The 13,711-nt window shown below is 35.4% G+C and overlaps 1 protein-coding gene across 1 annotated transcript; it reads right to left on the bottom strand.

The window, feature by feature from the left end:
• Positions 1-344: 344 nt before the first annotated feature.
• On the bottom strand, positions 345-13,711 carry LOC148309313 (uncharacterized). The gene is made up of 9 exons (XM_088260277.1): positions 13,453-13,711; positions 11,539-11,703; positions 8,936-9,100; positions 7,517-7,687; positions 5,519-5,817; positions 4,519-4,657; positions 3,574-3,696; positions 2,512-3,030; positions 345-1,181 (listed from the first exon to the last, which is right to left on the bottom strand). Exons 1-9 carry the CDS (start codon positions 13,529-13,531, stop codon positions 961-963), a joined length of 1,881 nt encoding a protein of 626 aa, XP_088116403.1. The 5' UTR covers positions 13,532-13,711; the 3' UTR covers positions 345-960.

Raw genomic sequence — 13,711 nt, 5'->3', positions numbered from 1 at the left:
AAAAGTTCAATAAGTGGCTTGATATTTATATTTAATACATTTTATTATATTCTTAAACTTTAAAAACGATCTCCTGAAAAATCAAGTTTTTTTATTTATGACGTTGTTGAAAGGAGTGAGTGATATGGTGTTTGAAAATGATACGGAATGCATCAAAACATGTGTTATAGTAGATTTTAAGAAATAGTGGTTCTCACTAAGTAAAACTTAAATTAAAAATAGAAACATTTTTGATTTTGGCACAGAAGTCAGAGCTCACAAGTGAATGTCGTGAAAGAGGGACTATCCCTTTCTCTGTTACTCGCTATGCGAAAATTTGCTTGTTCAGGGAGCAACTTATTCACTTTTTTTGTTCCTTATGAGACGTTCCACTGTATTTATGTTAAAGAGCGGGCTGTCAATTTGTGTCTTCACCTAGAACTCTGGGACTTGACTTGACTGGATATAAAAAAGGTGGTTTGTTTCTATGGTCAACACTAGAGGGTGCTTTGAAATTCACATTTATAAGTTCCTTAATTTCGCTTGAGTCCGCCAGGAGGGGTCCAGGGTTTGATTCCCAGGGGGGGTCAAATACATATAAGTGATTTTTTCACTGAAATATTTGTTCAATATTACCTTGGACTGGTACCTGCAGCTGAGGGCTGATAACCTATCCTTCATGTGTAAATGATCGAGATACCACTGCGTTTATATGATGCAGTGCCCTATGCACCATTGGGGTGCGGATAAGGGTTTTATTATTATTATTATAATTTAGCTTAGCGGGTAAAACATCTGGTGGGACATTTTCACTTTTCACTTTTCCTGTAAATGGTGATTCATACTATCATAGTGAGATTTTTCTCTTCGTTTTATGACACCCAGGACAATACAATTGACTGGAATAAGCCCACGACGATTACACAAACCTCCCCACACATAAAGCTCACAGCGGACCTTTGTTTCGATTAATTCTATGTGTCACTCCTCACTGAGTTCCAGTTTGTGATATCGCACCATCAAGTCCTCATCGGAGTGGGTTAAAGTCGGAGTGTTCTGGATCTTCCACCTCCTGGACTCCATCAGACTCTTTATTCGACCAGACCGCAGAAGGAAGGCGCCTCCGATGGTGCATATCCCGAGAAGAAGGAGAGTTATAAAGATGATAAGACCTTCGGATATTGATTCATTATGCTCCAACCCTAAAATTTTTATTTAATACATTTATATTTTTTTATGTATGAGAATGAAAATCAAAAGTGAACGATGAATGATGAGGATAGTGTAATAATACATGTATTTTTAGTTTAAGTTTTACTTAAACTAAAAATACCACTATTTCTAGTAAATACCACTATTTCTTAAAATCTACTGTGACGCGTATTTCGATGCATTCCGTATCATTTTAAAATACCGCCAGCCCCGTAAATGCCCAGACTTCCATATTCTTCTTCATCTTTGATGAGATGTCAAAAAATAAATTCAAACACCGTGTTTGAAAATTATGCGGAATGCATCGAAACACGTGTCACAGTAGATTTTAAGAAATAGTGGTATTTACTACGTAAACTTAAATTAAAAATTGATAGATTTTACCACTAAGTGACTGCCGAATCAATTAATGATATAATACATGTATTTTGGATTTGGATTTTCTTCTTCTTAAACTTATTTACACCCAATGATACATTTATTAACCGAGTGTTATCATGATTGTTAATGGTATTAAGGCAAGGTGATCAGTCCTGCGCTTGTGCCAGTCTAGGTTGAAATCAAATATGTATGGGTATGAAAATCACTTGTATTTATTTTGACCCCTCCCGGGACATCCGGCACAGTAGTCAAACGTGCTTATTACCACACTATGAAGGCGGATATATTAAAATTAAATTGAAATTCTTGAAAGGGTGAGAAAAAATAAATAATTGAGAGTTAATACGTATATAATTTGTACAGTACATATGTGTGGAAAACTGACACCGAAAGTAGATTTTAACCGATAAAGGGGGTGATGGTTTGGAAGTGTGAATTCAATGAGTGAAAAAAGAACAGTAAAACAAAGTTATGAGGTAAATGTAATTGTAAATAAGAGATAAGGAAGACCAAGGAAAACTTGGCATGATCAAGAATTTAAAATATTTCAAATACAAAGAAACGTCAGGATCAGGGAAATATGCGAGATGGAAGATGTCGTTAGGTGGGAAAGCCAACGAAGGAGACAATGGTATGCGCATGTGAGGAGAATGGAACCATCCATTCACACTGTACGGCCAACTCAATGATAGATGACTCCCGGGCAGACCACAAAGATATGGATCGACACGGAATCGACATCGCAGGAGGCTAATCCCTCTTAAAAACAGGCCACAAGACCTACACAAAGAAGAAGACGAAGAAGCATGATCAGATCAGGAGTTGGAATAATCAGCGGGTAGTTCGCAAAGACACATTAGTGTGGCGTTCTATTCTCTCTGCCTACTCCTACCCCCACAGCGTGATGATTACTTAGTATTAGTTTTAAGTTATTTCTACCTTCATTTTCAGTGAGTTTTTCACTTTTGGAGTTCACTGGTATATCCATAACAAACTTGCCGCCATTCACTCTACCGGCATTGGTTTTCACATTTGTGGTTTTGGTTATATTGACCATTTCCACTTCATCATCTGGTGAACTCAGTACAGCCGGCTTCAATGGCGCAGACACATTCACCTTGGGCTGATTTATTGGTTTTATAATAATGCTTCTTAGAGTTGTATATTTTTTCTGCACAGTCGTAGGTGCAGAAGAAGATGAACTAATGTTTAGTTTGTTGGTTGTATTCGAGGCAATAACCGGCTTGTTCACAACTTCTTGCTTCTTTATTATATTAACAGCGGGATTTATCATTTGTGTTTTATTTTGATTGCCATTCATTTTAGTATCATTACTGGACTTTGAAGTGTTTGAAATTTGCGTTTTCAATTTGTCGTTGAAATATTTTATAGCATCAGCGACACTCTTTGCAGATACTATGGGTTTTACAGACGTTATTTCGGGAGTATTTGCTTTATCTGAAAAAAAAAATAAATTCAAGAATGAATACATTTAAACAAAAAATAAAACAATATAAATGGTTGAAAAATAACAAAATCAACATGCTAGAAATGTGATATTTAGTATTAAAACTGATGTCTGTACACAACAGATTCTTCAATACTTTCGGCACGTTGCGCGTGGCAATGAGGAGAGCCTGGAACGACTATTTGTGATTGGTAGCCTGGAGGGGAAGAGAGGGAAAGAAAGATCCCCCACACGATGGACTGATCAAGTTAAGACAGTAGCAGGCACCTCGGTGGTTGGAGCGCTACGTGCAGCGCAGTCAAGGGATATTGCTTCCACAAGGATCACAACCCTCACTAACAGGGAAAAGACGAAGAAGAGAGTATAAAAACATGACATTCATTTGGAGAATAAAGCAATGGCTAGGGCGTTCGGTGTTGCATATCCGAACTTATATTTGCTTGTGTAAATATTACAAAGTTAATATGTAAAAGTTCCTTGTGTAATTTTAAATAAGTTCTTATTTCCCTATTTTTTTAGATAAAAAAATGTACCATTGAGGCAGTATTCTGGATAGTCCACACAGCACGTTCCCAAAGCGTCGCATCCTTCCAAGCAAGAACAATCTCCTTCTCCCTTTTGGACATTTTTAATATCGCAACGGTTAATACAGGACCCTAAAAACATCATAAAACTATTAATGATTTTTTTTGCAGTGGGAAACTGGACCCTAGTCATTTCAAAAATAATTAGAAATTTATTTTTAGAAAAATTACATTTCAACATACATAGATAAGAATATAGAAGCCTTGTTAATACCCAGACTTCTATATACTTCTTCGTCTATGTTAAGATGTAAAAATGTAAAAAATAAGTGGAGACACCCAGATTTGTAAATGAAGATTATGACACATCCAAATTGTGAAATTATTTAATATCTATTTTAGTTTTTTTATCATATTTTTTTTTAAGCTTGATATTTTTTGTCTTGAATATGTGAGGTGAAATTTAATTACTATGCTCTCCCGATTTCGCTTCGGGGTATTTTCATATTTATATGTATTTATTATTATTATTATTATTTTTTTATTTTTTTTGGGATTTTTACAGCCAAAACAATATATATTATACAACATTAATTAACAAAACTATGGCCAATTAAAAAAATCCTCCGATAATGCTATTCTTATGAAAGTTATGTTGGTTGGGGTGAGTGTGTGTGTGTGTGTGTGTGTGTGTGTAGTGCCTATTCCATTTCAACATAAATCATCCAACAAACAGGTATTATAAACAGTTGGCTTGTTGAACAAACGGCAACGATCAATCATTCACCTAATTTCCTGCTTATGTCATTTTTTATGGAATTAGTGCTTTTCCCAAATATATCTACGTCATTAAACATTTTATTATAAGTATCCATAATGCGGTTGATTGTAGTATTTCTGGCAAAATCAGTATTCCATTTAGGTACTTGAAAAAGTTGATTATAAAGTATGTACCTTTAACAGTAGTTATATTTTGAATTTCAGTAAGGAACTCTTTCTTTTTTTCAACACACATTGCGTCCTGGTGTATGGCGACATCGTCCACTGCGGTAGAGCTCATTATTCCAAAACTTGGAGAAGCTTCAATCACAATCTGCAAAACAATGTTCCAAATCTTAGAAATTAACTAATAAAGTGTAAACCTCTCTTCCAAATCAAATAAAGTTTGTGGAGTTTGTGGATTTTGCGAACTATATTTTTCTTTTTTTTTTAAATGTTCAAGCACTATCTACCTTCTGATTACAAACAGCTATATATGATATCAAACACTTTGACCAATATCACTAGTCTGTTTTTGGTTGGTCGGAAGATATTGCTTTTTAGCAATAAGCCCTCCAATGTACTTATTTATTTTCTGTACATGAAGTTTAAATAAATACATTATATTGAGTCTTCAAGATATAATAAAAAATGCCAGGATCAGGGAAATATGCGAGATCGAAGATGTCGTTAGGTGGGGAAGGCAATGAACTATCCAGACCCCCCCTCCCACATCGCACTGTACGGCCAACCCCATGGTAGACCACTCCCGGGCAGACCACCAAAGAGATGGGTCGATAGCTGGGAATCGACATCGCAGGAGGCTATATATATAATATATAAACCCTTATCCGCACCCACTGGTGCATAGGGCACTGCGTCATATAAACGCAGTGTTATCTTGATCGTTTACACATGAAGGAAAGGTGATCAGCCTTCTGCTTCAGGTACCAGTCCAGGGTAATATTGAATAAATAACACAGTGAAAAAATCACTTATATTTATTTTACCCCCCTTGGGAATCGAACCCGGGACCTCCAGAACGGTAGCCGAGGTGCTGACCATTACACTACGGAGGCGGAGCAGGAGGCTAATCCCTCTTAAAAACAGGCCGTAAGGCCTACAATAAGAAGAAGAAGAAGAAGATATTGATCTTAAAATTTAAATAATTATGAACTATCAGCAAAAGCCTTACTTGAAAATCTTCCTGCATGACGTCTAGATCGAAGAACCCCCTACTCCACATGTCTTCCTGTCTCCCGCTCCTTTGGAACAGGGTGTACTTGGCTCTGAGCGCCGGGTCGGAGACAATGGAGGTCAGGGGGATGCTGGAGGGGCTCAGCATCACCGTCAGGTTGCCCGGGTGGCCTCCGTACATGTGGTAGAAGAAACTGAAGCATCCGGATTGCGATACGTTTGCGGGATATACCGGAGAGATGAGGCGGGCTGTGGTGTTTGTGCTGCGCGAAAATCTCTTGATAAACATGTAATGACCTGACGGACAATATTAATACATTTTTAGAAAATCATTAACCCAATCCCAGTGGAAACTATCTTTAGAGATTTTTGACTCTACTCATAACCCTTATCCGCACCCAATGGTGCATAGGGCACTGTATCATATAAACGCAGTGTTATCTCGATCATTTACACATGAAGGAAAGGTGATCAGCCCTCAGCTGCAGGTACCAGTCCAAGGTAATATTGAACAAATATTTCAGTGAAAAAATCACTTATATGTATTTTAATCTTAAATAAGAATTGAAACCCTGCCCTATGCACCCCAATGGTGCATAGGGCACTGCACCATATAAACACAGATCGTTGAAACATTATCTTAATCGTCAACACACGTAGGAAAGGTGATCAGCCCTCTGCTTCAGAAACCAGTCGAGGGTAATATTAAATAAATATCACAGCGTAAAATCACTAATATTTGTTTTCACCTCCCTAGGAAATCGAACCCGGACCTCCAGCACGGTAGCCAATCTGCTGACCATTACACCACGGAGGCGGATATTTTTTTTTGACTACAGGCTCTATAAAAGATTTTAAGTCGTTCCATAAGCTGATCATTGTGTCACCACACGATGCTGTTATGACATATTTTATTAATTACTAGCTATGATTGTGGTTAAGCCTGGTTAAATGGAAAAGAAAGAAATGAAAAAGCACAGATTTCCAACATTACCTATCAAAAATCCCCACCAAAAATTACCCAGTTTTTTAAACACAAAAATGAACATAAGTATAAAGATATGTAAATAATGTGCTGTAACTGTATGTATGTTTATATGTAATATAAATTTTTTGAAAGGAAAAAAACATTAATTTGTAATTCATTCGCACAACACACACCAATTTTAGTATGTATGCAGGCTTTTTTTAAGATAAATACTTATCTAATTAGACTAACTAAATAACCATCACGGCGCTTCTCCGCAGGGGTAGGGAGAGGGAAAGCCATACCAATTAGTCTTTGCACATAATCAGTATTATAAATAAGTAAGAATAAGTATACAAATATTATTGTAATCACTCAATAATATTCATATGCTTATTTTTCCTGTTGTTTAACTGTATTATGCTAAGGAATATTGCACTACAAGATGGGAATTGCAGAGATTTTGTAATTATATATTAACCATATCCGCTCCCTAGGTAGAGCATATGGAGTCCACAAACTGTCTCCAGGCTTTTCTGTCGGCTGCCAGCTCCCTTGCATCCTTCCAAGTCAGATCCGCCTCCCGAAGTTCTGACGAGAACTGCCGACGATTTGTCGGCGGCATTGCTGGGCGGCGCGAACCTGATGCCTTGTTAAAGAGGCAAGCTTGATTAAGGCTCTCAGGAGGCATGCGGAGTACATGGCCAAGCCAACTGAATCGCCTTTTCTTGACGACAGTTGTGACCAAGATTTGCTGCGTCCTACCTACGCCTTATCTCTTCATTCCTCACAAAGTCAAACCACCGCACGCCTAAGATTCTCTGCAAACACCTATTCTCAAAGCTTAGTACACGGCTGCTCTGGGCCCTTGTAAGGTGCCATGTTTCACAGCCGTACAAGAGAACAGGAGCAATGCAGGCATTGTATAGGCGGCATTTGGTTTTCACCGAGTATAAATCCGATCTCCAGACAGCCTTCATACTGTTAAATGCGGATTGTAATTATAATCAAGGAATAATAAAAACTAACCCATTTTTCCCTCTCCGAGGGTGTGATCGTACGCTGGCCCAATGCGGAATATGTTGAAAGGATCAGTAAACTTTCTGATCCAGTCAAAGTCTTGTTCAGGATCATGGGTCCATCCGCACAAGTCCGAATCCTCAAAGTCGCAAGATGTGGCAGGGACCACAGTCGAATTAGCTGAAATCATATAGTTAACATCTTATTTATTGATTTGGCGTTCAATTTGTAGAACTCCATTTTAATTTATGTTTTAATTTTAAATCAAACACAGATAAACACAAAATAACTTAGTAGACTCAAAAAATCTGCGTTTGATTCAAAATTAATACATAAGTTAACATCATTGTACTATTTTTTTACTTTGTTTCTTTTTATCATTATCACTCTTTTTATGATTTTTTTTTCTTTCTTTATTATAAATTCTTTTACATTTTACAATACATTCTAATTACAAGTACAAAAAAATATTAATACAAAAAAAGATCCCACAAAGGCATGGCCTGTGTGTTAGTATACATTTTATTTTAGGTAATAATAAAGGGCGCTGGCAAGAATGTAATAGATATCAGAAATAAAATTAGATTAAAAGTGCTAATAAAAACTAAAAATATTTGATTTTAACAGAAAATAAAAAAATCAAAAAGATGAAAAAAAAAAAATGTTTAAAGGAAGGTACATAGATCTGTTTTTATATTTCTATTTTTTTCTTTATATATATATTTGACCTGTTCTTTTACTTGTTTCTGTAAGTTTGTTGTGTGCTCATCTAATTGATGAAAAACATTTAAACAATTTGTATTGCACTGTATTTCATTTCATGTTAAGTGTTTTTCATTGTTTGTGAACCATAAATAAATAAATAAAATCTTAATATGTTAAAAATTATTCGTGTAATAATTTTCATCTCATCTAAAGGTGTGTTGAGATGGTTTGGGCATGTGAATTGAATGAGTGAAGAAAGTAAATTAGAAACAAATTTATGAGGCGATTGTGGTTGCTGATAGAAGTCGAGAAAGTCCGAATAAAACTTGGTATGATCAAGTTAATCAAATGTTTGAATGTGGTCAGACTGACCTGAGTCAAAAGAGTGTCAGAAATGAAGACTCTAAGGAGCATATCTGGCAAGAGTCTCGGGATAGAATAAGGAACAACAGGATGCAAGAAATATGCAGGATGAAAGGTGTTGTTAGGTGGGGAAGGTAACAAAGAAGACCATGGTATGCGCATGTGAGGAGAATGGAACCATCCAGACTCCCCCCACATTGCATTGTACATCCAACCCCGAGGTAGATAGACAGACTCCTGAGCAGACCACCAAAGAGATGTATTGATAGCTGAGAATCGACATCACAGGAGGCTAATCCCTCTTAAAAACAGGCCACAAGGACTACACCAAGAAAAAAAAAGAGGAAGAAGATTAATTACCTTTACATGATGGCGGGTTCCCACTCCAATGACTCCCATTACAGTAAATTACATTTTTTCCTTCTAATATGTATCCAAGATGACAGAAAAATCGAATGTAGGACCCATTGTGACTGACATCTTTGATTCCGTTAGCGATTTCTCCAATTTCTGAACACCCAGTGCCTGAAATTTAATGAACAATTAACAAATTGTACGCCTTCTTATTATGGGCCTGAAGAAATCTGTGACTTTGTGAAATGTATGATAGATTCTTCCCAAATTATTTTACAAACTAAGAGAAGCTTGAAAACATGATTTTTTTTATTAAACTTATATTTTGACGAGTTATTTTTTTCACAATATTTTGAATGTGTCCGAACTGGACACACTAAAAATATTGTGATTTATTCATCGACTGCTGAATTGTAACTAAGACTTTATTTGCAAAAAAGGAAGATTTTTATTTCAAATATCGTTTTCGTACAGGAGAAAGTGACCAACTAACACAACATAAAATGTTCAAGAGGGACATTTAAGTCACTTTTGCTTGGCAAGAAAATAAACATCAATGCAGTTAGTCATTTTTAACAAGTCAATATATAATACTTCCGTGTTTAAAATCCTTTGGGATTTTTTCAAGGCAATATTAAGCTAGTAAGATATCAAATAGTCAATGATCACGTTTTTGTAAAAAAATGCACTTGGTCACTTTCTCCTGTATGATTGTGATATATGGTATACACATTGTCATCGGGCGATTTTTTCATCGACCCCGTCCGTAATAATACTCAGGCAGTCTGCCTGCCCGACCCTCAGTATACTAATCACAACTAACCCAAACCCAATTCCGATCTGTACAATGTTTTTTGGCATTACTCGCACTCTACCAAAAATTAGCAAATAGAATAGTTACAAGCGTCTCCCGCTCTTTACCAACAGTATGTAAAATATGTTTTTAAGCGTTTCCCACAAACTATGTATTACAAACTATATTTTAAGATATGTTGGAAAAATAGGAAATAATAACAACATTGGGCGACCACTACAGTAGAGTCCAAAACAGTCCATACAAATACAGCCAACCTGCTAGAATGCATTCAACCACCTCATAAAACAATATGGTCAAATCGGTTTGAGCTCATCGTTGAACTACAAACTAGAAAATATATAGAAATCTTCTACTACACAACCATGATACACGATTTACACACAATGACGGTTGGATAGTCCCAAGAATTAACAGTAAATATGGGAGTATCACTTGAATATATCATAACACTTGAATATATCGTTCCGAACATTTTTAATTTATTGCCGACGGAGGTTAGAGGTCAAAATAAAATATGGAACAAAGGTAGAATGGGTAAATGATCAAGAGTTAATTCTATGAAAATTGTAAAAAAGTTTTTATTTCTATTTTTTTCTCTCTTTTTTGTGTGTATATTAGGTTAAAATATACACACAAAACTATAAACTATTAACTATTCATATTATTTTTTGACATCTCATTAAAAATGAAGTAGAATATGGAAGTCTGGGCATTTACGGGGCTGACGACCGTCATAGGCTGGTTTAAGTGATCACTTTACACACGTGTAACATTCACCAATTCTATCCATTATTGACAACCACGCTACTCGAATTCTTGGAAGTTCTATATAATATACCGCTCACTCCTTTCAAGAACGTCATAAATCAAAAATCGTCAATTTTCAGTTGTGCATGTTTTCGGAATACCCAGAAAATGTACTTTATCCCAGCAAAAGCGGCATATTTTTAACTTAATATTTACCCGCTATAGGGCAGAAAGTGTTGTTTTTGCATTTTGAAGAAAGGATATTGTTTAATTATTTTTTTAAAGAAACTAAATATTTTTCAAATGGAGAAAAAAACCTTCAGGTTTTACCTAAAAAGATCTGTTGCACTGTAAAAAGTTCAATAAGTGGCTTGATATATTTTTTAAAAACATTGTATTATATTTTTAAACTTTAAAAAGGCCCTCCTGAAAAATCAAGTTTTTTGATTTATGACGTTTTTGAAAGGAGTGAGCGATATATGAACCCATTTAGAAACCTTGTTCTTGAATCACTAGGACTTCACCAGAGACATCTATTGGTGAGGTGTAAAGAAGCTTTTTACTAAGCAGAAACTCTTATATTAGTCTGCCTCTATATTCTACTTCATCTTTGATGAGATGTCAAAATATAATATGAAAATAACTCCTGAAATTGGACATAATTCAGATTTTATGAACAAGTATTTGGGCACACTCAAAATGTTGTAGATTAACTATTAGAAATTTTATAAACCTAAAAGGGTAATTCTATTCCCAGTCCTCTCCTTTCTTCTTTTCCTATCACTGTCATCTCCTTTTCTCTTTATCCCATCCTTGTCTCATGTCTCTTCTTATATATAGACTTTTCCTATGCATAAATGTGAAAAACTGTAATAATTGGTATTCATGATTTTTTTTGTATTCTTATTTATCATATATTGAAACTGTTGTTTTTCCTTCTAATAAAACAAAATAAAATAAAATGAAAAATTCCCTCAGCGGTACTTCATGGAGCATTTAACTAACTAATATGACTAAGGGTGTCTGAAGAGGATTCATCACTTACTGACACAGATGGGCGGAGCAGAGTCCCAGGAAGAGTCGGTGCACGAAGTAAACTTCTGTCCCACAAGCTGATATCCGTCCGAACAATTGTATTTGGCCATTTTCATGTTTTTGGATACGGTGACCTTACCATGGTCGATTCCGTTAGGTCGCGTACACGTATATCCTAAAATGTTTGTTAAAAATGAAAGATTTTCCAATTAGAACTAATCATATTATCTAAGGTTAAGTTTTGTACTGACATTACTTGGTGGAACTACATTTTATATAATAAATTCATCAATCATCAAACCCTTATCCGCACCCCAATGGTGCATAAGGCACTGCATCATATAAACGCAGTGTTATCTTGATTCTTAACACATAAAGGAAAGGTGATCAGCCCTCCGCTTCAAGTACCAGTCTAGGGTAATAATATTGAATAAATATTAAATAATAATAATAAACCCTTATCCGCACCCCAATGGTGCATAGGGAACTGTGTCATATTAACGCAGTGTTATCTTGATCGTTTACACATGAAGGAAAGGTGATCAGCCCTCCGCTTCAGGTACCAGTCCAGGGTAATATTGAATAAATATTACAGTGAAAAAATCACTTCTATTTATTTTACCCCCCTTGGGAATCGAACCCGGGACCTCCAGAACGGTAGCCGAATGTGCTGACCATTACACTATGGAGGCGGACATATTAGAATGAAAAAATCACTCTAATATATATCCCCTGGGAATTGAACCTGGGACTTCTAGAACGGTAGCCGAGCGTGCTGACCACTACACTACGGAGGTAGGTATAATAAATTAATAATTATATTGTAATTTTTTTCACATATATTTTATTTGACTGGGTTTCATCATAACTGACATCTTCAGACTAGTGGGAGGCTAGACAAAATTTTATGTTATATACACAAGTCAGGGGCTGAAAACCATGATTTTATAAATAATTTTTCTGACAAAATTAATTTTTATTGGGTGAATTTAAGTAGTGCATTATATTATTATACAAGTACGCTCATATTTGTGCTTGTTTCTTCCTTTGTCAAGCACTAACCATAATAATTTTAGATATCATTCACTCCTTTCAAGATATCATATATCAAAAATAGTAAATTTTCAGTTGTGCATGTTTTCGGAATGCCCAGAAAATGTACTATATCCTAGCAAAGCAGCATATTTTCAACTTAATATTTACCCGCTACAGGGCAGAAAGTGTTGTTTTTGCATTTTGAAGAAAAGTTATTGTTTAACTATTTTTTAAAAATATACTTAATATTTTTCAAATGGAGAAAAAACCTTCAGGTTTTACCTAAAAAGATCTGTTGCACAGTAAAAATTTTTTTTCATGCATTTTATTATATTCTTAAACTTTAAAAACGATCTCCTGAAAAACCAAGTTTTTTGATATGTGACGTTGTTGAAAGGAGTGAGTGATATGGAACACGTATATGGACATATTGCAAGACAGGGCCCGCAAGATGGAGCCCAAAATTTTTACCATAGAAACCTTGGGAGAGCAAAAGATGTGTCGGAAGACCCCAAAAGAGATGGTCTGACGACATAGTCGCTGTGGGGGGTAGAATCTGGCTGCAAGCAGCAACCGACCGGAGGAAATGGGAAGAAGGGGAAGAGGCCTATATCCAGCAGTGGAGGACAGAGTTCATGAAGAAAGAAAGTAAAAGAACACATATGAACATTTTTAACACTACAGTGTTCATTTTTGGTCTTTTTAATATCCTTTAAATATATGTGCAAAAACCTTGATTTTGTTAACTTTTATTTTTCTCAAAATGTTACAGCCTACCAGGAACAACCTTACTATTACCTTCTGGCACTTAATGGGTTAACCTATTATGATAAATGTTATTCAATATGTTAAAATTACACCTACTAAGGTATTTAAAATATATACGTACCATTGCATCCCGTTACGAAGAGTGCTAAAATAATTCCTTTCAAAAGTGCGAAAAACATATATTTCACATTCAAAATCATGTTTAATTCCTAGAATTTCTTAAGAACATATTATTTCAAAACAAGGTTTTTTAAATTATTGAATTTTAAACCAATATTTAGAATTCCATAAAATTATTAAGGTTCTGCAATAATGCTCATAAGAATTGCTTACTATGAAACAAATTAATGTGTTTCTAAGGAGAGAGATAAACTACTAAT

Source organism: Brachycentrus maculatus, unplaced genomic scaffold (genome assembly GCF_059751285.1).
Source record: "Brachycentrus maculatus isolate JH-2025_06_01 unplaced genomic scaffold, ASM5975128v1 h1tg000131l, whole genome shotgun sequence".
NCBI lineage: Eukaryota > Metazoa > Arthropoda > Insecta > Trichoptera > Brachycentridae > Brachycentrus > Brachycentrus maculatus.
Note: the sequence above shows the minus strand (reverse complement) of the source record. Positions and strands in the feature narration are given on the sequence as shown.